The sequence below is a fragment of the Dermacentor andersoni genome, chromosome 3, assembly GCF_023375885.2.
Source record: "Dermacentor andersoni chromosome 3, qqDerAnde1_hic_scaffold, whole genome shotgun sequence".
Classification (NCBI taxonomy): Eukaryota; Metazoa; Arthropoda; class Arachnida; order Ixodida; family Ixodidae; genus Dermacentor; species Dermacentor andersoni.
Window position 1 is genome coordinate 207,884,751 of NC_092816.1, and position 25,090 is coordinate 207,909,840.

Genomic DNA, 25,090 nt, shown 5'->3' on the forward strand with positions numbered 1-25,090 from the left:
CCCTGAAACTTCGTATAGCAGTGATACGCTTTGAAGAATGCTGCCTCCTCCTCGCGTGCCCTTGCCGAGGCCACCCCTAAGTCGCTATTTAGTCTTTGATTAAATCGACTGTCATTCCATCTACTCCTGCCAGTTTTCCCCTGAGACATGTCTTGCAAGCTCCTTTTAAGTTCATAGCTAGTTATAAAAGGAGCCTGTCTGTCCTGTTCATCACTACTTCCAGTGAAGGTTGCATGGCTGCTCTGGATGGTTATGCAAGCATACTTCTATTTAATAATGCCAACTGTTAAATTTACCCCCACCCGCTGGTATTAGGTAATGATATGTGGCTTATATGATTCACATTCCCTACTAATTAAACAATTCCCCATAGGGCACACTGTTGCATAACAGGGTGGACTGAATGGACAGAAGAAACCTTGTTTCAACCCGCCGCTCATGCAGCTGCGATTTTCCATACAGGTCTCATGCATGTGTGTGTTTTGCGGTATGCTGAGCTCAGAATTCTTTGTGTGCAATATGACTTGCAAAAGGTGCCGTCTCTAGAAAAATAAACTGCAGAAGTCTGACGTGTACCACGGTGCAAGCGCCACATTACCCCTTTTCCCTGGACAGGTTGCAGGAGCCGAGCCAGGCCTGCTTTCGGTGATAGATTACCAGCGAGCTGACCTGTGGGCAGCGGGAACGCTGGCCTATGAGTTGTATGGGGCGCCAAACCCCTTTTACCACCGGGACAGCCGAACCTATGCCGAGTCGGACTTACCCCAGCCACCAGACGCCATGCCTCCTGTGGTGCGAGCCTTGGTCCAGGATATGCTGCGAAGGGACCCAAGACAGGTGGGAAGGGCTTCTTCTACAGGCTGTCTTGGTGAAATGTTTCTTAGTGCATGTGACCAATTGCTGCAGAAAAGAGCCATACAACATATTGCTGCTGTACGTTATGCTTCTTCTACAAAACTTCTTTTTACGAAGTACAACATTCTTCCAGTGTTCTGTTTATATAATTATAGGCTGATGCTGAGTTATTGCAGATCTCTAAGCTGCAGTCAATGGAGTATCTAAAGTGGACAAATTTGGTATTATTATTTCCAGCCTACGTGAATTTGTTACAATGTTTACAATGGTTTTACAAAGCTCCTATTAACAAATTATCCTTAGTGGTTGTGGTGTTGGGCTTCTAAGCACGAGGTCGCGGGATTGGATCCCGGCCACAGCGGCCGTATTTTGATGGTAGCGAAATGCGAAAACATTTGTGCACTTAGATTTAGCTGCACATTAAGAAACCCAGGTGGTCCAAATAATTCCGGAGTCCCCAACTACGGCGTGCCTCATGATCAGATCGTGGTTTTGGCACGAAAACCCCATAATTAAATTTTTCTTTAACAATTTAGCAATGTCTTTCACAAAGGTGTGTAATATATCAGTTTTGTCCACATTACACATATTATTAAATGCAATTTACAGAATTCTTTATATTCCTTTTCATTGCTGAGCCAGTCTTGTAAACTGGATAGCCTCGCTTTCTTAAATTATGTAATCTTCAACAATTTTTATAAAAAGTTGAGTCTGGTCGACTTCCCACAGTCACTATATTTTAACTTTTTCTTTTAAGTGTAGCAAACCTGACAAAATTTGTCATAGTGAGCACCAAGAGAAACAAGTTTCGTTTCCGATGTATGTAGATAGACGCCCCCGAGCTAAAGCTTCCTCTTGAGGTAAATTTTCATCAATAAACATCATTAATAAAGCCTATGTATCCTGTCAGAAGGCATTGGCACAGAACAAACTTTAATAAAAAGCTTGCTTGGTCACTCCCCCCACCTCCCTCTTGGCGGCAGGTGTGCCTTGTTGTTTGCTAACCCGTGCCTCTAGCTGCCGAGAAATTTGCCTTTCTTGGTGTCTTAGTCATCCGTTGGCTGATCTTATCCTGTGTGCAAACTTTGACCAGAATAGAAGCGTGCTAAGTAGCACGAAACTGGCTATCTATACACAGGTTAAACACGAAAGCAAGAAATAGAATCTGCTCCCACACAGCCAGCAATATCTTTTATTGGTTTCAAATATTTGTATTGTATGAAGTATTCATAAGTATTTGAAGACGGTGTTCTGGATTAAATATGAATATAAAAATTTTAGATTGTGTTGGTTTTTTGAAATTTTCTAATACAGTGAAACCTCGTTAAACCGTAGTTGGCCAGAGCTCGGAAAAATTATGCACTAAACGGTAGTACTGCTTAACCAAAATAGCATGAGAGGCAATCGAAGCTGCCGAATCCTACCTCGACCACACGGGCCTCAAGTGCTCCTCCGCCAAATCGGAGCTGTTGTTGTACAGCCCAAAACGACAAGGCAAAAGGCCTAAGCGATGGAAACCACCGACCGAGCGCAACATCACTATCCGCACCAGAGACGGTCGCCCAATCCCCAGGGTCGATTCCATCCGACTACTGGGAATGATTATCGAGGCGGGCGGATCAAACATCCAAACGGTCCACAAGCTGACGACAAAGACGGACAACGCAATACGACTTGTACGCAGGGTGGCCAACCGTCACCACGGCCTCAAAGAAGACAATCTGCTGCGTCTCGTACACGCGTTCGTCCTATGCCACTTCACCTACGTCGCAGCAATGCATAAGTGGAGACAATCGGAGCGTGACAAGCTCAATGTACTCATACGAAAGGCAGTGAAGCGGGCCCTTGGGCTCCCGATCACGACGCCGACGTTTCGACTCCTCGAGCTCGGTGTGCACAATACCCTCGAAGAGATCGCTGAGGCTCAGGAGAGAGGGCAGATGATACGTCTGACGATGACGAAGACTGGCCGTCACATCTTGCGCGCGCTGGGGTACTTTCCACCGAACACCCAGGATCCACCGGAGCGTACGCCGGTTCCCCGCGAGCTCCGCGACCTGATCACAATCGCACCCATTCTGCGAAACGTCCATCCGGAACACAATCGAGGCAGGCGCCTAGCCCGGGCCACCGCGTTCCTCAAACGAATAAACGAGAAAGCGGACGACGTCGCTTTCGTGGACGCCACCGCCTACCGGTGCAACCGAGCCTACGCCGCGGTAGCCATCTCGTCCTCGCAACGGACTTTAAACGCCGCAACGGTACGCACACGTGATCCCGAGGTGGCGGAGCAAGTGGCCATAGCCCTGGCAATGCTCGACGATAAGCGAACGACAATATTCAGCGACTCGAGACCGGCCATCAAAGTGTTCGAGAGAGGAGTCGTCTCCGTCAAGGCGTTACGCATTCTCCGCGGCGCTGATCCAAGCACCCTCAAACACCACACCGTCGTCTGGTTTCCCGCCCACCTGGGTCGGATCCCGGGCGCCCCGCCCAACCTCAACGAGACAGCCCACGACGCTGCGCGCGCGCTTACCGACCGCGCCGTCACCCCCGGGCAACCAGTCTCGATGAGTTGGAGGCGAACAGGGACGCCCCAGTAACCTACAATGAAATAACCAAACACTTTTACTTGGGACGACGTCTCTTTCCGCCCCCGCACCCCAAACTAAACAGGCCACAGGCGCTAACGCTACGCTTATTACAGACAGATACCTATCCGAACCCCGCCACCTTACACATCATCTACCCGGACGTCTACCCAGACAATGCGTGCCCCTCGTGCGGGGTCACGGCGACACTCGCACACGTGCTCTGGGAGTGCAGAAACGCTCCGCCCGACTCTACCTCCGACAAGTGGGAGAGGACGATACGAAGTCCGCTCCTAGAAGATCAGCAATGGGCCGTCCAGCAGGCTCGCGCAGCGGCCGCCAGGTACTCCCTGTCGGTCCCTGCGTGGGAGACGCCCACTGCGCGCTGACGTGCGTCCTGCAGGACTTCTATTAAAGTTTTTCCAATCCAATCCAATCACCCGCTTACCTGTCAAAAACTGAACTCTGAGAGAGTGTGATGAAAGGGCAAAACCATGCAATATTTATTCACTTCGCGCGACAAGAGTGTTATTTTTGTTTGATGCCGCGGTGGCCTAGCAGCAACGACAGCGGCTTCTTACTTACTGAAGCTGCGAACTAGTTTTTCAGCCAGCCCCCTCTTCTCGGCAAACACTCACATGGCAACCCAGCTTCTGCCACTGTTGGGCATGAATTGCCCGTGCTATTGCTTTCCGTGGCATGCTCAACACTGTCGTTAGGCGACGCTCAGCAACAACAGAAGCAACAATGGCGAAAAGTTGAACCTCGTAGCTGACATCTCTTTTCTTTCTTTTCTTCTATGCTGAGCACCCGCTGTTTCTTTATCAGAGCTTCGGCGTGATGCGAGTCCTAGCTTGCACGATGCCACAACGCGCTCTGGCACGGCGGCATGGTGCCGAAATGATGTTGATGTTGCTTCACGCACAAATGCACAGGGCGCTTGGAGGCCATTGTTCTGATCTCTGAGGCTTGTTGTTCTGCCAGGCCGCCCGATGGGGACGGCGCACCGCCATGATTGTGCAACGAAGCGTGAAAACACTACGTGTTAACGAATACGTATGCAGTAAGCTGGTACGGTTTATGCGGATACAAAATGCATTATGTTCAATAGCCGCTCAGTCAGGGATTTGACTTGCGGTGAGCACATGCGCCCATGTTTCCCAGCATCATCGCGGTCGCGTCGAGAGCCGGCGTAGACTCGGGAGTGGTGCACTATGCCCTCTCCCGGTTTTCGCGACGCGCACAGCCTTTCTCCTTGACTTGTGGAAGGTATCTGACGGGCGAGGAGTGCATTCCCTTCGCAAAGGTAAAAAGGTATAAAACAGCACCACCGGGAGAGACCCTACCCTCTCTCTCTGATGCTGGACTGGAGCACCTGCCGCAACCCAGGAGTGACTTCGTTTGCATGACTATCCCGGGCAACGAGGCCAGCCTATTATTACTCTTTACAGAGAGGACTTCCCTCTGCCAGTGTTCTTTATAGCTTGTAGCAGTAAACGTTGTTACAGTTGATGCCACTGGTTGCCTTATTCGTTCGAATCCGATGTAGCCGCGATTCCCGCGCTACGGGTTGGGGAGTACCACGGAGCGACTGTGTGGGGCTAGATCAGGAGCTCGCCTTCAGCCCTAGCCACACACACAGTTTAACACCCACATCTGGCTGCCCAACGTAGACCTCTTGGGGCATCGGGCGATAGCTTTAACAGTTTTGCTTCGTTCGAGACCTTTGTTTAAACCGAAGTGTAGGGGTAGCGTGGATTTTGATCGCTAGCGTTGGCGGCATGCTTTCTTGAGTGAGACGATGGTGGCTGTAGTGGGTTTTAACTTTTCAACATGGTAAGCCTTTTCGAAAATGTTTTTTTAATGGCATTCGATGCTACAAGAGCCACATGATCTACCTCCTGGAAGAGTGAGGCTTAGCACCTGCAGAGCATTGGCAAACCTGAAGCGAGTGAGCACGGACACCTCGTGGGTGGTCTGAATTTCTTATGTAAATAGCTTCTATCTTTTTGGTTTCGGGTCGGCAAGTGGCGCGGACGTTCCGCACGTGCGCCGATCCATGCTTCTGTGAGACCCGTCTCGCGAGGCCTATACCGGAATGGTCGAATACGATCATTCGAACGTGCCACCGTTCGCGTGACCATACGCGCGAACGACCAGGCGTTGGTGTCCAGCATGAGGCGAACATATTCGCTCGCTATCCGGCCGCGTTGAGTCGGACTTCCTCGATTTGTCACGCGCCCATCGGAATACATTGTGGATAGCAACTTGGCTAGCAGGCATTGGTCTGAAAGGTGCAATAAATACTCTTGTGATTGTTTGCACTACCATGTTGTCGTTCCTTTGTCCCAAGAGCACAGGTGAGAACCCCACAGACTTTACTACTTTAAAACGAACCTACTGTTTAAGTGGGTACAGTTTAACGAGGTTTTACTGTATGTTCACATCCCTACAGGAGAAACTATGTGCATGAGTAAGTCGCCTGCTCTGTAACAGATTTGTCGCCGTTGGCATCTGTCTACACATACAAGTATTGCCTAGTAGAATAGAACCTCGTTCTTACATTTCGGGAGCAAGTGTGAGAGAAAGTGTACTAACTGGGGAAACGTATGATCCAATGTAATTGAAACATTCAACTGTAGTTGACATCTACCGAGTGCGAAGCGTTATGTGAATTGTTGTGGCACGAGACACCGACGCCCAGCAAACTGGTGGGGCTCTGGCTGCCCTAGACGTGTTTTGTTTTCCTATTGCTTCCCTGTTGTTTTAAGACAACGAATGGAAATCGAAACGAAATCGAGCTGCATTGTGGACCACACAGGATGCCACTGGAGCGAAACGTGATACTCACATTGTGCCACCTGCAGCAGGGAACGATGGCATGTCAGGGTTGCCACCTACTAAAAGCGTGCAGTACTCTTCCAAAGGCACTACGCCCCACGTGCTGTGAAACAGACCAGTGAAGATGCTTATCGCAATAGGGCGGGCAGAAATACCTGTGAATGCAACGTGTGATGACCCAGCTGGGGATTTGCTGGTACTGGAATAAGAAACTGAATGCGTGCCAAATTTTCACATCAGGCGGTCAAGTGAGCATTGCGGGGAGGCTGATGCTTAGGGTGACTACTGTTTTCGATCACGCGCGCCTCGCGCATTTTCTTGTTTACATGGGATCTAGTGGCCAGAAGACCCATCATATGATCGCACTTTGGCGATGTCCGGAACGTTGGTGCTGAAAGATTATGCTTACCATGAACATATGAACCAGTCAAGTATAAGCATATGTCAGTTGGGTCATTTTTTGTGTTCTCGATCACGAACATTTGTGCTGGGAAACATTACATAATGGGATCTCATCAACAAGCTTCTACTGTAGTTTGTAATTGCTCTTACGTACAACATTAATTGGTACAGATTTTCTGCAGCCAGGTACAAGGAGTGCAGGCAGCTCAGGGCCTTCAACATGACAGCCTTACACTATACACTGTGCGTAATCTGTGCTGTTCAGAGTGGCATTTATTTAAATAATTCGAAATTAAATTGATGTACTTTTGATATATAGTGTGGGGTGTTATCGAACATTTTCCTGTTTCTGACTGCCCAGCGCCCCAGTCCAGGCGTTGCCGCAACCATCTGCCAGATGCTCCTTCTCGCTCCGAAAGACCTCCTTGGTGGTCCTAATGACTGCGCAGATGCACGACGAGTACTGCGTTGGCTGTGCAGCCTCGCAGCCGACACCTTGCCCCACTGGGATTGCAGGAAAGGGAGGAGAGTTTCTCGAGCAGCTCTGCAGAGTCTTCCGCAGTCACCTCCTGGAGCTTCCACTCTGGCAACAGAGTGTGCCCTTACCAAGGATCACGCAGTAGATGTGGGCCGCAGAGCTGCGATTCACAGCAAGGATTTTCCAGAGGAGACTAAGGACAAGGGACTAGGTGAAAGGATGATGGGCATCCCAGAGGCCGTTCACACTGTCGTCACATCGGATCACACAGCCTCACATTTTGGCAAACCCAAGCTTAATTCAATGTCTCTTGAACTTGCAAAGGTCCTGCTGTCTAGAGTCAGCTTGCCACAAGCGCTCGAAGCACTCCGTTATATCTGGGCTCACCAGACCTGCAACTAACATTAGACTAGCAAGTGTATTGGAAAAAAATTAAGACCCTTTTGTTGCCCCATGCACTGCTATGTGCTGAACATTTATATTTTTTTCTCTCGAGTACCTGTAGCCAAATTCCTGGCTGGAATGTTTTCAAGCTAGCACTTAAATGGCACGTCAGCTTAACATGCAAGTACATATAGTGTTGGATAAGTACGATTAATGCAAGTACACAACAAAACAAAAAAGTGAGTATTTTCTTGCAGAGCTTAATAAACATGCAGATGCAGTGGCAAACTAGCGTTCCAAACATTGTTAAGAATCAACAATGTAGAGAGAGTGTGCAATAAAGATATCAATCTAACTATGTGTCTTTCACGTCATTTTGCAGCTACTGCATGGACCTGTGGTGTCAAGAAAGTGTGAAAGCCTGACACCGCATGGCTAAAAAATACACTTGCACAGTCTGCAGAGTACCTACAGGGACACCTGAAGAATTATTTATTGCCTATTCTCTTTTCACACAAGTGTCTTCCTTCCTCTTGCACTTTGCAGTTTTGCACATCACATACACCTCCATTCCTTGAAAGGCTGAGCAAGTCAGTTTAGGTCGGTCAGTTTACTACAGTGCAGTCCACTTATAACGATATCAAGAAGAACGAGAAATCCGATCGTTATAACCGAGTATCGCTATTTGGACGGCCGTAAAAAAAAAAAGAAAAAAAGCTGCCAAACATGCCTTCGTAGCTTTGAAACCAAACTTGCCACTTACAATAAAGAATTGACGTTGAGGAAGAAAGTTGTGAAAATGAAACGTTTATTTATACCTCTAAACAGCGTGTCAAACGTTAGGCGTGCTGAAGTAGTCAGAAATCAGCAATTGCTTTCGCGGAAGTTTCAGGCTCTCAACCGCGGTGTGCATCGCGTCCAGCGGCTGCGCGAACACTGCCTATAATTTAGCGTACATGAAAACAATGCGCGACTCTATCGACGACAGTGCACTTTGGGTGAACAATGGGGTCGGTTTCAATCTCGCCGCCTCCGTCTTACAACGCCGCCGTCTCGCGACAACACGATCGAGTCCCGCAGAACGAGGCAGCGCTATGTGCACTCGGAAACTCCTCTATCGAAGCACCACCTATTTTATCGCCCGTAGCGACGTGCTCCCAGAGTTCGGCAATGTCAGTGGCTGCCACCGTGTTGGTTTCATACATTGGAGTTTTGCCCAAAAACCCGACGTTTCCGTTCATCGGCATGGCCACTGGTTCTAGCCTTCATGATCGTAGCGCTCACGGTTTTAGAACCGGCATGATCGACTGCGCGAGCTGCTGCTGTGAGTCTTGTAAAATTTGCAGCTTCCTCTCAAGCACTCTCAAGCGACACAGCTTTACGCTTAGTCGGGGCACCTACCGCTGCTTCCGCGGGGCATTTCCGCCCTCGCTGAGGAAGAGAGGGAAATTGTAGAATGGGAGCGCAGGTGAGGTTCGCTTTTGGTTCTTGCTTTCTTTTTGTTTCGTTTCCCTCTGGAACCACTTCCCTCCTCCTCCGCTCGGCGCTGCCCTGCTGGCCCTGCCGTAGCAGACGACGGCTAACACGCTACCGGAGGAAATCCGCGGAAAAGTTCGTTCGAGCCCTGCGGAGCAGTTTTTTCAATCGAGACCTTGCTTCGTCAGTCGGTAACTGGCCTCAAGAGTGTCGTGTTGGAATTGCGGAAAAAATAGAGAAAAGAACCATAATTTAGGCGTACTGCACACGCACGTTGAGAGTTGGTGTTGCTGAAACGCAACGCATGCACACGGTGTGCTCAAACACGCGTAATTACCTGAGTTCCAGGTTTTGACTGCGTGAAAGTATGTCTACGTTATTTCGTAGGTTCATTTACGTAGCTGCAGGAGACTTAATTGTTCGGCCAGCGCGTGAGAGGTTCCAACTGTCTGGGGCTATCAAAGCCTAGCAAGCAGTTCTGCTCCGCGCCTTTTACAGATGCGCGTAGCTCAGGCACGGGTTGTGGCGGCCATGAGCAACGTTTTTACACGTAGACAGTATTGATAATTTTAACAACGTACCAGCACATGGATTCGTTTTTTATTTATTTATTACAGTGCAAGTGGTTGGAATTTGATAGCAAGAACGAAATCTCTAACGAACGCTAAGAATCTCTGGATCCGGACAGGCCGCCATTGGAATCTGAACCTGGCAATGTTTAACGCTAGAACGTTATCTAGTGAGGTGAATCTAGCAGTGCTAATGGAGGAATTAGCCGGCAGTAAATGGGATATAATAGGGCTCTGTGAGGTTAGGAGGAGAAAAGAAGCATATACAGTGCTAAAAAGCCGGCACGTCCTGTGCTACCGGAGCTTAGCGGAGAGTCGAGAACTAGGAGTCGGATTCTTGAATAATAAGGATATAGCTGGTAACATACAGGAATTCTATAGCATCAACGAGAGTGTGACAGGTATTGTTGTGAAACTTAAATTTTAAGAGGCACAAATTGAAGGTCGTACAGGTCTACGCCCCTACATCCAGTCATGATGACCAGGAAGTCGAAAGCTTTTACGATGACGTGGAATCGGCGATGGGTAAAGTCAAAACAATATGCACTATACTGATGGGCTACCTCAATGCCAGGGTAGGCAAGAAGCAGGCTGGAGACAAGTCAGTGGGGGAATTTGGCATATGTTATAGGAATAGCAGCGGAGAGTTTTTAGTACAGTTTGCAGAACAGAATAATATGCGGATAATGAATACCTTCTTCCGCAAGCGGGATAGACGAAGGTGGACGTGGAGGAGCCCCAATGGCGAAACTAGAAATGAAATAGACCTCATACTCTGCACTAACCCTGGCATCATACAATATGTAGACGTGCTCTGCAATGTGCGCTGCAGTGACCATAGGATGGTAAGAACTCGAATTAGCCTAGACCTGAGGAGGGAACGGAAGAAACTGGTACATAAGAAGCCGATAAATGAGTTAGCGGTAAGAGGGAAAATAGAGGAATTCCAGATCAAGCTACAGAACAGGTATTCGGCTTTAACTCAGGAAGAGGACCTTAGTGTTGAAGCAATGAATGAAGATCTTTTGGGCATCATTAAGGAGTGTGCAATAGAAGTCGGTGGTAACTCCGCTAGACCGGATACCAGTAAGCTATCGCAGGAGACGAAAGATCTGATCAAGAAACGCCAGTGTATGAAATCCTCTAACCCTACAGCTAGAATAGAACTGGCCGAACTTTGGAAGTTAATCAACAAGCGTAAGACAGCTGACATAAGGAAGTATAATATGGATAGAATTGAACATGCTCTCAGGAACGGAGGAAGCCTAAAAGCAGTGAAGAAGAAACTAGGAATTAGCAAAAATCAGATGTATGCGTTAAGAGACAAAGCCGGCAATATCATTACTAATATGGATGAGATAGTTCAAGTGGCTGAGGAGTTCTATAGAGATCTATACAGTACCAGTGGCACCCACAACGCTAATGGAAGAGAGAACAGTCTAGAGGAATTTGACATCCCACAAGTAACGCCGGAAGAAGTAAAGAAAGCCTTAGGAGCTATGCAAAGGGGGAAGGCAGCTGGGCAGGATCAACTAACAGCAGATTTGTTGAAGGGTGGTGGGCACATTGTGGTACAAAACCGACCAACCTGGATACGCAATGCCTCATGGCCTGTAGCGTACCGGAATCTTGGAAGAACGCCAACATAATCTATCTTAATCCATAAGAAAGGGGACGCCAAGGACTTGAAAAATTATAGACCTATCAGCTTACTGTCTGTTGCCTATAAAGTAATCGCAAATAGAATCAGGAACGCCTTAGACTTCTGTCAACCAAAGGATCAGGCAGGATTTCGTAAAGGCTACTCAACAATAGACCATATTCACACTATCAATCAGGTGATAGAGAAATGTGCGGAATATAACCAGCCCTTATATATAGCTTTCATTGATTACGAGAAAGCGTTTGATTCAGTCAAAACCTCAGCAGTCATGCAGGCATTATGGAATCAGGGGGTAGACGAGCCGCATGTAAAACTACTGAAAGATATCTATAGCGGCTTCACAGCCACCGTAGTCCTCCATAAAGAAAGCAACAAAATCCAAAAGGCAGCCAGGCAGGGAGATACGATTTCTCCAATGCTATTCACAGCGTGTTTACAGGAGGTATTCAGAGACCTGGATTGGGAAGAATTGGGGATAAGAGTTAATGGAGAATACCTTAGTAATTTGCGATTCGCTGATGATATTGCCTTGCTTAGTAACTCAGGGGACCAATTGCAATGTATGGTCACTGATCTGGAGAGGCAAAGCAGAAGGGTGGGTCTAAAAATTAATCTGCAGAAAACTTAAGTAATGTTTAGCAGTCTCGGAAGAGAACAGCAGTTTACGATAGGTAGCGAGACACTGGAAGTGGTAAGGGAATACATCTACGTGACAGGCAGGTAGTGACCGCGGATCCGGATCATGAGAGTGAAATAATCAGAAGAATAAGAATGGGCTGGGGTGCGTTTGGCAGGCGTTCTCAGATCCTGAACAGCAGGTTGCCGTTATCCCTCAAAAGAAAAGTGTATAGCAGCTGCGTCTTACCAGTACTAACCTACGGGGCAGAAACCTGGAGGCTTACGAAAAGGGTTCTACTTAAATTGAGGACGACGCAACGAGCTATGGAAAGAAGATTGATGGGTGTAACGTTAAAGGATAAGAAAAGAGCAGATTGGGTAAGGGAACAAACGGAAGGTAATGACATGTTAGTTGAAATCAAGAAAAAGAAATGTGCATGGGCAGGACATGTAATGAGGAGGGAAGATAACCGATCGTCATTAAGGGTTACGGACTGGATTCGAAGAGAAGGGAAGCGTAGCAGGGGGCAGCAGAAAGTTAGGTAGGCGGAAGAGATTAAGTTTGCAGTGACAACATGGCCACAATTAGCACATGACTGTGGTAGTCGGAGAAGTATGGGAGAGATCTTTGCCCTGCAGTGGGCGTAGCCAGGCTAATGTTGATGAGCAAAGGAAATTTTCATGAGTATTCCTCATGGAAAACGCTGCCCAAAAGGCAGCATTTTGATCCTTATATCCGATATGCAGTGACCAACATATCGTTATATATGGTTTTTTTTTTCTCATAGCCCTAATGCATGATTTGATACTCTGAAGTCGACACATCGTTATAACTGATATATCGTTATATGTGATATCGTTATAAGTGAACTGCGGTGTATATGGGCTCGAGTGAGGTAGCATTGGGTGGCATTGAATGCAATGATGTGGCCTTGAAAACATCAACTGGACATGTCAGGGAATTTCTAAGCTCCTGGTAAAGTCGTGTAAATGTTCGGCAGAACTTTTTATCAAATGAGTTACTGTTGATAATGCAAATTTCTCTAGGTTGGCTGCACCGCTTAAAGTCAGGGGGAGGGGGCTTCGCCCCCCTTCCACCATCAGCAGGTGAGCTGTAGCATGGCGGCACCCATTCGACAGGCGCTAGAGGTGATTTTATTGCCAGTAGTGTCTTAGTGCGGAGCAATTCCTGCACATATATATATATATATATATATATATATATATATATATATATATATATATATATATATATATATATATATATATATATATATATATTGAAATACCACGGTCGAGACGACGCTTTATTCCAAGGAAAAATGGCGCCGATGCAAAAACGAACACGAGCAGATGATTGATGATGACTTTGTACAGATGAAGATGAAGTTCGCATAAATGCTTACACTAACTTCCCCCGTGGACGGAAGCGGCCAGCCTGGCTGCACATTAGACAGTGGAACGGAGATGAAAGGCTTCAGGCGGGAAACGTGCACGATCTCTGTTCCGCGGTAGCGTCGGTCAGTTGGGACATCAACAGGTGTAACGCGATAGTTCACAGGCGAGGTCTGCTCTATGACTTTGTAGGGGCCAATATATCGAGACTCAAGCTTCTAACATAAACCGGGTGTTCGTGCAGGTGTCCGTAGGAGCACAGCGTCACCAGGGCTGTAGGAAACGACGCGGTGAGAGGCATCGTACCGTTGTTTTCGATCGTCTTGGCTAGCTTCAGTGTTCATACGGGCACGACGACGACACAAATCCAGCTTTTCTGTATAGATGGATGGATGGATGGAAGGCAGGAGCGTCCCCTTTGAAACGGGGTGATGGCAGATGCCACCATGCTGAGCTTTTTATTTTTGTTTACTTGTGTTGTGTGTTATTAGAATTCGCCATTTTCTTTCAATACGTCTTCCTACCCTTTTAACCTTATGTCACCTCTCTGCTTTTGAGCCACCAATCCTCCGATCGCCTTTTGCTAATTTCCACCGCATATTTATTTAAATGACTGTTATCTCTGAACCCTAGGGCCTCAGAAAACGTGGCTGTGCCCGCATCGACATCGGTATGGATACCATCACATTTTAGTATGAGGTGTTCTATTGTTTCTACATATTTACCACACACAGTACATGTGTCTTCTTCTTCGTTAAATTTCTTTTTATAGCTCCGCGTTCTAAGACATCCTGACCTAGCTTCAAAGAGTAGGGCACCAACTCTTGAGTTATCATAAAACGCTTCCTTCCTGATCTGCTGTTTCCAGTATCCGTATAGTTACACACTATGCTTCTTTTCCATTGAATTTATCCAATTTTTACCTTCGACGTTCTTTACCTGTCGTTTAATGCTCTTTCTTCCTCCTCGTGTCTGGCATACTTACTGATTAGCTTCCTAGTTCTTTTCCGCCATTGTGAGTCAACGCTCTTTCTCTATAGGTAGCTGAATACCTTAGCTGCCCACCTGTTATCATCCAATTTCCTCAGGCGTTTTTCGTATAGGATTTTACTCTGAGCTTCCTGTGCTTCGAACGATACCCAGCCCATATCCCCCTGTACTGCTTCGTTTGTGGTTTTCCCGTGGGCACCTAGTGCTAATCTTCCCTGAGGCAGGCAAATGCTGAGAGTAAACTATGTGAAATATGTACTTATAGTGGGCTGTCTGTATAACCAAATGGGGCTTAGCAGAATGAAGCCTCAATGCAGCGATCGCATGGGTTCGCGGCGATCGACTGCGCGTCTGCATGCATGTCCGCGCACAATGTTTTGCTTTTGCTGTGAGCGCGTTTTTGCACCGTGCCGTGAGCTTTAGGCCGCAGCATGTGAGCATTTGACAGTACACTAGCAACCATTGTTGTGTGGACGCTATCAGAACTGTTCAAAAATAATTTCGTTATAGAGACTTCGACGCCTACGGCGACTGTGATGTGCCGTCGCAACGATTCAATATTTTTCTGTCTTCTAAATTCTTGGACATTTCAATATTATTTCTCAAGTTGCGTCGCACTGTATGTTTATCGGTCTTCTCAGCGTGCGATTTCCCTCTGCTTCTTTTTTGTAATCCAGTGCATTAATTCATAACACAAACATGACCATATGCCACGCCTTTCTTTAATGTGCGTCTTACCGCTCTCTTTTCGTTCTAGTGAGCTTGCCAGTATCTAGCATAAAAAAGTTCATAGACCAAACCGCCCTTACATTAGCCGGGCAGCGGGTGCGGGCTAGCGTCTCAGTGTGCGTTTCCTGCTACTCACCGAACATCGAGCAGTCCCGGCGCCGTAGCAGAAACATTCCTCGCGACTGTGCTTGCTGTATACCCGAGTTGTAGCCGATGGCTGTCTGCCGGTTCTCAGTTTCAGCAGCCAAGCTTCACGGAGCTCCTTGCCCTGCGGCTACGTGTGAATAAGGCTGACACAGGGCTCTGTTGCCTACGTCCGGCACTGCGTCACCGAGCAGTATCCTACCATGCTGCACGCCTTCAAAGGCAGCCACTACCTATTATAGTACTTTCAAATGTTGTCAAGCAGGCACCCAAGGCGGTAAAGCCTCATCACTTAATTAGAACCGTGGCGCAGGTGGGACTTTAAACGTTAGTTTTCGGCGCGCTTCGGCGCTTCCGAAGCAGCCGACACGGCCGCTGTGTCCACGTGATCCCTCATGCATCGTCACGCCGATGGTGGCGCCAGCTTTTCGAGTGGTGGAGCTCGCCCCCAATAGCCAAGCCCGTTTTGAGCCCAGCATGCTCATTAAACGGGGCGTCCCAGGACGCGTGCTTGTTTTGTATACTTTCACAGCGCGGCGACTTGCCCACGTGTTACGTGCGCGGGGCAGGGGCCCACTCCCCTACGCGCCCGATTGGCAGCCGCTTGTGTTTTCTGTATGTTTTTGAGTGGCCATAATGCCCGTTGGAAGAGTTGTAGGTCGTAGGGAGGAACTTGGGAGGAACTAGGCGTACAGGATTTATTTACATATTTTTACATTCAAACAGGGGATACATTCGACAGTCTAGCGTGGCTCCCGAATGGAGCACGCAAGACGAAGCATACAGCATGCGCGCACGAAGTTCCAAACACGCAGCACACTGCTCACAAGCATGATCACGAGCACACAGCTCACGAGCACGAGCACACCTAGCAGCCGACAAACAGCTGCTTATAAACACTCCGTCCTCCCTAGATCCCTAGGTGAGGGAAAAACGGCAGTTCACCGCCGATTCGTAGCGTCCAACGTCATCGTAATTGCCCCGCTCTTTTGGAGGAGGGCTCACACACACGTACGCACTGGTTTCACTGCCCCCACCGAGGTGAGACGGTCTTTGCAGAACTGTGTCTTGCCCAAAGGAGGCGCCTCTTATTCCCCTAGCTGACCCCCGCAGCGTGGCCGCCGTGGTTCTCCATTGTCTTGCGTCTTGAAAGGCGCGTGGGACGGTGCCGCCAAATACATTTCCTCGGGAACTCCCTCGCTCCCGAAAGACCTGGTCGGTGGTGGCGAGTTCCCTAATAAAGCCTGATTCGTCGACCTCGGCTGGGCATTCCGGCGACGAAGAATATAAAGAATACATTGTTGCGCCAAAAAAGGAAAATAAAGACTCGCGAAGGAAGAGTACGAAACGACAGATTGAGCGCTGAACTTCAACTGATTTTATTCTTACAGCAGGACAGGGAGAATGAACAAATGCGCATGCGTACATCAGTGTTGCCTAGAGCGATTCCAGTGACGTTCTTAACAGTTGCAACTCGTTTTCAAACAGAAAAACAGACGTGTCACTAATACAACTCGTGCCTCTCTCTTTAATGTGGTATGCCTCCCGCTAAAATGTGGGAAATCCTACGTTGGACAAACGGGGAGATGTGTTAATGACCGGGCCCGGGAGCATGAATTGTCTGTAATCAATAAAGGTAATGCGCATTTACCTGCGCATTGCACGGTTTGCATGGACGGCAGATGCCAGCCACTGCTGCGTGAGATAAAGATACTTGGCAGGAGTGGTGATACGTTAGCAAGAGAACTTTTGGAGGCATACCACATTAAAGAGAGAGGCACGAGTTGTATTAGTGACACGTCTGTTTTTCTGTTTGAAAAAGAGTTGCAACTGTTAAGAAAGTCACTGGAATCGCTCTAGGCAACACTGATGTACGCATGCGCATTTGTTCATTCTCCCTGTCCTGCTGTAAGAATAAAATCAGTTGAAGTTCAGCACTCAATCTGTCGTTTCATACTCTTCCTTCGCGAGTCTTTATTTTCCTTTTTTGGCGCAACAATGTATTCTTTAGATCCCAACCAACTCGCCCAGCAACAAGTTCTACTCGGCGACGAAGAGGTGTTGACGCGGCAGCTCAAAAACGAGTCCCTACGAAACGAGTCATCGCAGCGGGTGTTGAAGGCTTCTATGGTCTCTTTGGGGAAGCTCGCCACGCTCGCAGCTGCAGCGGGCTAAGAAAACTTTGCACGTCGGCACCTCTGCAGGCCGTTCGTAACACCGTGTGGTGTCCGGTGACGATTCAAGGTGCGCACCGTGGGATCCCGGTGCGGATGCGGAGAATGCGGTCTTGTAAGGACGGCGTTCATATTCCGCTGACGGTCATAATTTGTACACGCAGACAAATCTTGAGTGGGAGTGCTGTACGTGGTGTTGCGGCGCTGGGGGTGTCCCGAAGTCTCTGCTGGCTTGGGACGCCGCTGAGGTTCGAAGGGGCATAGAAATATTGACCACGTCTTATGTGTAGCGGCAGGGGTCCTCTCTTTTACGCGTATGGCCGGCAACCGCTTGCATTTTCATTTTTTAGTGGTAAGAAAAGGCCGCGTGGTGTTGAGGGACGAGTTTGAAATGGCTAGGCACGCAGAACAAATCCTGCGTGCCCAGCGTTTCTCGCTCATGCTGTGACTGACTGCGTGAAAATGGGAAAGGGAACGTAGGTGTAGAAAGAAAGAAAACAGTTCTGTTTTCCAACAGCTGTACTTCTAAGAGTAAGCCCATCCCTGCGGCTTGTGGCCTACCAAACCTTATTCGCAACTGCATCTGTGGGACGGGCCAACGGCCTACCGCGCGTCTGTCGTCTGTTTGAGCTATATTAAACGGGAGGATACCCTGCCCCTCAGTCTGGGATGAAATCAGGATTGCTTCTAGATCAGTGAGGCTCCGTACAATGTACGTTAAAAGGTGTAGGGGCTGAAATCAGATTTAGTGATCGCACCGTACAGTAGTCTGAGCTCTAACAAACACTAAGCCAGTTGAAGAGTGAGACGCTGCTTGCTCTATTGTTCAAGTTGTAATCAATTTGTATTGCATGTAATGTATTTGCATGTAAACGTTTAGCTATAAATATTCGTCATCCATCTGGTGCACATCGCTTCCTGTCTGCGTTTGATCATCACTGCCGACCACCCAAGAGACTTCCCGTTCCAAGGAAGAACGGAGAAGCAAGAACAAGAATCAACGCAAAAAAACGTTAATAATGCTTTTAGTGTTACAAAAATGAGCCGTAGCAACATAGCGGTGCCTTTGCAGTAGCCACTTCCCTCGTTCGGCTTTTGCTCGAGAGTTAGTAACTCTACAAGGTCAGCCTGTCGCTTGAAAACCACGTGCACGTGGTTGCCTCTCAAGAGCTAGTTGGAATTCCGCGGAGAAAGTCCAGCCACGAAAAGGTGCGAAAGACAGCTATTCGCTGCAAAACGAAAGAAAGGCTGCGAAGGGGTAAATGCGACGGGAGCTTTAATGGACGCCGTCTACCAGAAGGCGCAGCGCCGTGCGGGCCGCATGGCCGATCCCTCGGCGCATTGAAAGGCCTCCGCGAACTCCTCCATGTTCTTGAGCGGCACGTTGCAGCGGTCCCACCAGGGTGCGTAGCGCTTCGAGTATCCGGCACGATCGACGGCACACCACTTGACGCACGACGAGATGAAGAAGAGCTGCTCGGCGTCGTACGGCAGCTCCTTGAGCATCTGCTTGTCGCCTAGGTTCGCGTAGGCGTTGTATGACGACACCAGGCCGGCGAAGTCGGCCATGTTCTCCGAGTCAGCATCGCTCTGCAAAGCACCCGAACTCCTCAGGCGCGACCACTGAGTTTGAAGTACAAGATAACGCTGGGCGCGCTGGTACCCCATGCTAACGAAGAATAGCGTAAAAAAAGAAAAAAACAAGGGCGAGAGAGAAACACGACCCGAGCGCAGACTAATAACTTGAGTTCCTTGTCAAAAACACGTACGGCCGGGTGATCATTTTAAAGTCTTATGGCATTTTTAAATATCACCGAGTCAGCATAACTGTTGCCTTTAAGAGGGGGACTTTACTAAGAGAAATCAAAACGCGTATTCAACTAAGCAGCAAAAGTCATTAATTAACTTCTTAATTGTGTTACGACCCATATTGCAATTTATGAATTGTAGCCGTTGATCTTGCAGGATGTATTCACTTGAAATGAATACCTAGGTTGACACCAGTTTCGAGATATTTCCCAAAGTGTGGGACGAAATACATGGGCGTCCCCGTTACTTTTGGGCTTTATGCATAAACGAGCGTTTCGTTAAAAAATTAAGTTGAATAGCCGTGCATGTTTACGGCAACTACGATGGCGCATATCTCCAAACTGGCGTCATTCTGGAAATTCATTCCAAGTCGATATACACACCTCGCAAACTCACCAGCTACAATTCGTAAATTCTAATATGTGCTGTAAAGTTAATCAAGGGCATAATTAGCATTTTTTAAAATTAGTTGAATCGGTATTCTGAGTTCTCGTGCAAGTAGTGCCCGTCTCTATGAATAATCCAGCTCGAGGAAGTGAATCATCTGCAACAGGCTATATTTCAAGATTCCATAAAACCTAAAAATGATCACCCTGTATATTGCATTGCACACAGACGTGTACAAGAACTCATATATTAGCGGCCAACGGATAAATCTCCAACTTATGCAGCATCACAGATGGCCCCACGACGCCAATGTCACCTGTCTCGTGAACGAAGAAAGCTTCGGTGCTCTCCCGCACATTCGTATCTGACAGCAACTACTTGCATTTGCACTGTTCGCATTGTAGGCAGAGAGCAGAGGATGGCTCCCCTTTCAAATAATCTCTGTCGTCCATTAAATAGTTATATAAGCATTGTCTGGTCTGGCCATGTTCGACTTCCTGCAGGGCAGAGGAAGGTGGTACACCGCACCATTCCCACAATCAACATGTCACGGTGCTTAACATTGGATTCTTGCCAATATTGCATGGCGCCTTCAGCTTTTCTTTGTGCTGCTACGCAGATGCGACCCAAGTTATCTTTTGCTGGAAAGACAGCATGTACGTCATATCGAGTTCCTACCTTCTTCATGCGCTGTGACGTAGTGAGCAATATAAAATACTAGCGACAGGCTTTTTGTTTGCATTGACCTTACTTATTATGGCACCCTTCGCTTCCACTTTTAACTTTCGGAGTATTCCTTCAATGGCGGAATAAGCCACTCTACTTCCCGGATTGTTTGACTACCTAAACTCTATCTCAAAAGTAATTTGCATCACTGCCGAAGATACGAGGAACACGCAGACAATATCCTTTCGCACCGTGATGGAGGTTCCGGGTGTAATAGTCTGAATAACAGCAGGATTAGATTCTTGATGCATGATACGTTACAACGATACATGACATGTTAGGACTTTTGCTCATGGACGCCGTATACCGCGAATTCAGCAGTCGCTGAGCAGACAACGCGGCACGGATGAACATATGTCGAAGGAATTCGGCCCTCCTATTGGCTAAGTAGTCCTGCATCTTCCACTGCAAACGACTTGTGAGATGGAATATCGTCGGCTCCCGACCGTGTCGTGTTTCACTATCGTACCTCGCCATTCTTTGTCGTCAATGCGCGCACTGTGGTGGCTTGCTTGCCGTATACACAAATGTAACGCCAAAAACTGGGCTGGTTAGCGCGACTTCTTGATCGGTGGACGCACTCCCATCCATGAACAAACGAAGGTTGTCGGCAGACATTCGGGTCAGCGCATAAGCGAAATTATTGGAGCTGCTCACATGGCGCATGAAGGCACATCATGCATTAGTAAACTGTCCCTCAGTTTATCACAGAAAGAGCTGTCATATTGCGGGGGACTACCAAAACGCAGAATAGGCGATAGCAAGTCATGTTTTTGGAGGGCAGCTCTTAGGCGCCTGTTCCTGCCTTGAGCGTCGTCGTAACCGAGCGAACGAGCATAGCGAAGGATAAAAGGGCAAATGCACAGAGCACTGGTGGATGACAGTTGGCGATAGTAAAAAGAGCGCGAGGAGGAAAGCGGTGGAGGGTGTAGCGTAACCATTAGACGGGAAGTGGAGGTGGAGGGTATGGTGAAATCATGAGAAAAGCGTAGTGCCGCGTAATACGGGCTCCGTGGCGACGACCGCTACGAGGTGACGCCACAGTATACCGCGCCGTCGTCTGTTCACCGATGAGCCCCATAGTTAAGGCATGCGGCGAGTGCATCCACCGATACCATATATGGAAACAATGCCCGCATCAGCGGAGGTCTGTTTGCGGCGGCTGCTGTGAATCGCGCCCACGCGCTGCCTCTCGCAATATCTAGATTAGTGAGGCAGTCGCGTGCACACTTCGTTCCGTTCCCAACGTGCCGCACGAGACAGATCGTCGGCGCCAGCCACACTACTCACAGCGTTCTCTTCCTAATATAAGCCGTGTCAAATGTAATGAGAATACAAAATATCGACACGGGAAATGAAAACACGTATAGAGCTGCGCTCAAATTTCGCATAAGGGAGTATCGTAATCGTCGGTGAATTGTTTCGCTGTCATTTTAGCCGTGTGGCTTATCTCGCTTATCTTTTTTTTTTCTGTATTGGAAAACATGATTTTAGGGTGCTAAAAAGACACACGCAAGGAAGAAATACACACCAGAATAGCGCTCTCTGTGTTTGTGTGTGTTTCTTCCTTGCCTGTCTCTTTTTATTGCACTAATACAATGTTTTCCAAATTGCAGAAATTGGCCAAGAAGCCTTATCGTTCTTTTGTTTGTTGTTTGCACTTTACAACACGAATGTATCTTTAGCGTGCAATAAAGACTCCCATTCGAAAGCCTGCGCTTGACTGCGTCCTTTGTGCGCGCTCGAGAAGAGAGCCCACCTGCGCCGTTCCGTGCGAGAGGCGCAGGCAGCCGAGGCGGCCGTCGTACAGCTGCCTCGAGCTGGCCGTCCACCAGTCCCGCTTGCGGCCTCGGGCGTCCCACATGCTGCCCACGGGGTCGAATGCGTGCGTCATCTCGTGTCCCAAGACGGCGCCTAGTCCGCCGTAGGTGAACGCCTTGGGTGCGTCCGACGAGAACATGGGCAGCCGCAGCACCGTGGCCGGGATCACGATGCGGTTGCGCATCGGCAAGTACAGCGCGTTAGTGCTGGCCACCGAAAACCTTCGAGTGGTCAACGCGCCAGGCAATTATGCAGACATATCGAGTCAAGCCATGTTGCATAAGTTAGGCATACCCTCGCCAACAAAAATAACGAAATAACCATGAAAGCATTTTAGACGTTTGTTTTACAAATGATAGCATTGGCACTATTTTGCTAGGCGTCATAGCTCTACGCTTGGGCGATCACGTGCAACTTTTCTCATTACTTCCAGGTTACGCAAAACGCAATCCACGAAGCGATCCGCCTACTTCAGAAAGATCGATGAGAAAAACCTAACTTGATTTCCATATCTTTCATACAGCACTGTCGAGCGCATAGTAGACGACAAACGGGAAGGCGTGTCCCCCTCGCGCACCAACAGAAACGTCGCCATGGCAGCATGCTTGATTTTTAATGCGAGAGCGTTATGGGCCCCGTGTCGCAGAAGATCCGGCGTCGGCGTCCAGCGTCGGACGACGTTCCGGCAAACATACTTTCTAACCACGCATACCCAGGCCCTCCATGTGGCACAAGGAAATTACTAAAATTATTGAATTTCTCAACGTAATATGCGCAAACTAATTGTAAAGTACGACTTGCCTACAACCTACAGACATGATAGCTCTCAAATTGTATTTTGGCTATACGAGAAAACAATTTTGTTGCGCGAAAACTCAAACGAACCGGTTTTCCAGCGTTTCTGCCACACATAGACCGGCCTCGGCGTCAGCCATTTGCGCGCGCCGGCGCGCGAATATCTTGGAGGCCACGGAGCGGTGCGCCCGCTTCCTTGCAACACCTGCAGATGGCGCTCGCCTCCGCCGCATCGCGGCCCACGCAACAGGCGTCGTTTCTACGAGAAAACCTAGGGTGCCTCGATGTCCTCCTCCTTGAGGAGGACATCGAGGCACCCTAAGAACGCCGGCCTTCGTGCATAGCGTTCGCCTCCAGCGTTTCCCGGTAAACATTACGGTTACATATGCTGCAGTTGCCGGGAAGCGTGAGAAGTAGTCAGGGATCGTTGAATGTTATCGCTTTTCACTCTTAAAGGCGAAGCTTAAGAGTCCTCCAAATTTGTTCTCTTTTTTTTGTTCTCCCGGAACTTGGCCTACCAAGCACCAGGGGAGAATTTGGCGCTCGTGACGCAATTCCCATTTACCCGCGGGAGGGGGGAGGGGCTATACCAGCTGACATAGCCGTGGCCCAACGATCGTGGTGGCGAGTGCGCCCAGACGGGGAAAATAGAGAAAAGGGCGCAAGAAATACGGCGTGACAGCACTCAACCAATTGGGAGACACCTGCATTCTGTTCTGCCACCTTCTCCTCATGCTCTTCGCCGCAGCTGCGACCCAAGATCAACGTATGTCGTTACCTTTGGTTTTATTTAGGGGGCTTAGCGCGAAGTCGGGAGGTCTGTCGGTGGCAGCTGCTGTGAATCGTCTCCATGCATCACCCACGCGCTGACTCTCGCCATCTGCAGATTAGCAAGGCAGTGGCCCCACACTTCGCTCCGTTCGTAAAGTGCCGCACGAGACAGATCGCTCACGCCAGCGAAAAAAATCGCGAAATGAAAACGCGTATAGAGCTGCGCTCAAATTTCGCATTCGCAGTTTCGTAGTCGTCGGTGAATTTTAAGTATGAAATGGTTTTAGCTCCCGTTGTTGGCGACCTTCAAGAGACCTTGAGCCAAAAGCTGGAGCCGTTATCCGGGCACTGAAGACGAGAAGGGAACCAGAACGAAACGAGAACATCCGGGCATCGTTGCGAGAACAAAACAAAATCACCCGGGTAACCAGTCAAAGCGTTAGGAAATGGGGTTCCCCTAATCGTTTTTACAGGAGCGCATTACATACGCTTGTTACTGCCCAATTAAGTTACAAAAAAAAATATTGCTTCCGATTTCTTCCTAACGTTTGTTCACAACATTACTCAAGCTGTAACGTATAGAACGCTGAAGTTTTGTATTTCCAATAGCGACGTTCAAAAGGCAGAGTTGCATCCGCTTTTTCGGCGATGATTGCGTTATTTATTACTCAGCGACTAACCTTTCTGACCAAGAATCCCTTCAGGCTTCAGGCACCATGTGCTAAACTGGTGTTCGCAGTGGATGATGACACTCAACCGTAAACAAATGTAAGTTCATGTCTTTTCTCCGCAGTCGCAAACGCTTTGTTTTCAAATATACCGTTTCTAGCTCCCCTGTTGACCTCGTCCAGTATCACCATTTCTGAAGACTTATCTTGGCGTCTACACGTGACTAACCTGATATCATCGGCTGATAAAACACTAGGTTTCTTAAAACGTCATCTGTGGGAATCTCTACAACACGTCAGACTGTGGCACATTTACATTTCACTCATCAGAACTAAACTGAAATAAGCATCGGCCATCTGGAATCCTCGTCAAGCATATTCAACAAATGCCATCGAAGCTGTACAAAACCGGGCTACCAGGTTCATCCACTCTTCATACTCGTACGACGTTAGCATATTACACGTAGTAGTGATGGCAAACAACACAGCAGCAATACTGTGAATTACGAAACTAACTTTTATTGGGTGAACATGCGTCCACAACAACAGGCTGCACTTAAAGCACAACGACAGCGGCAAACACAGTCCGCGATCGTCGAAATCTGATCTGCCGGTCAAGCGCATCGGCTTTTATACATGTGCCACCGAAGGTTGTAGAGTAATTACTGGTGCCCGCGTGTCTTCCAGAAAGTTCTACATAATTCGCGTCGCACATGCAATCAGATTACACAAGCTTCGGTGACAACAGGCAGCAGCGAGAACTATGGACAACATTCGAGAAACTTCTGATATATATGGGCGCGT

The 25,090-nt window shown here is 48.4% G+C and overlaps 2 protein-coding genes across 2 annotated transcripts in view; one reads left to right on the forward strand and one right to left on the reverse strand.

Moving 5' to 3' along the window:
* The window catches only part of Pink1 (PTEN-induced putative kinase 1), a 97,262-nt gene extending 89,356 nt beyond the window's left edge, over positions 1 to 7,906 (forward strand). Inside the window, exons 8-9 of the mRNA XM_050172668.3 lie at positions 616 to 837; positions 7,051 to 7,906. Coding sequence (XP_050028625.2) covers positions 616 to 837; positions 7,051 to 7,569 — 741 coding nt within the window. The 3' untranslated portion in view covers positions 7,570 to 7,906. The remainder of the gene's footprint in view (positions 1 to 615; positions 838 to 7,050) is intronic.
* Positions 7,907 to 18,317: 10,411 nt separating this feature from the next.
* On the reverse strand, positions 18,318 to 22,332 carry LOC126524722 (membrane metallo-endopeptidase-like 1). The gene is made up of 2 exons (XM_050173005.3): positions 21,991 to 22,332; positions 18,318 to 18,899 (listed from the first exon to the last, which is right to left on the reverse strand). Exons 1-2 carry the CDS (start codon positions 22,234 to 22,236, stop codon positions 18,600 to 18,602), a joined length of 546 nt encoding a protein of 181 aa, XP_050028962.2. The 5' UTR covers positions 22,237 to 22,332; the 3' UTR covers positions 18,318 to 18,599.
* Positions 22,333 to 25,090: the final 2,758 nt, after the last annotated feature.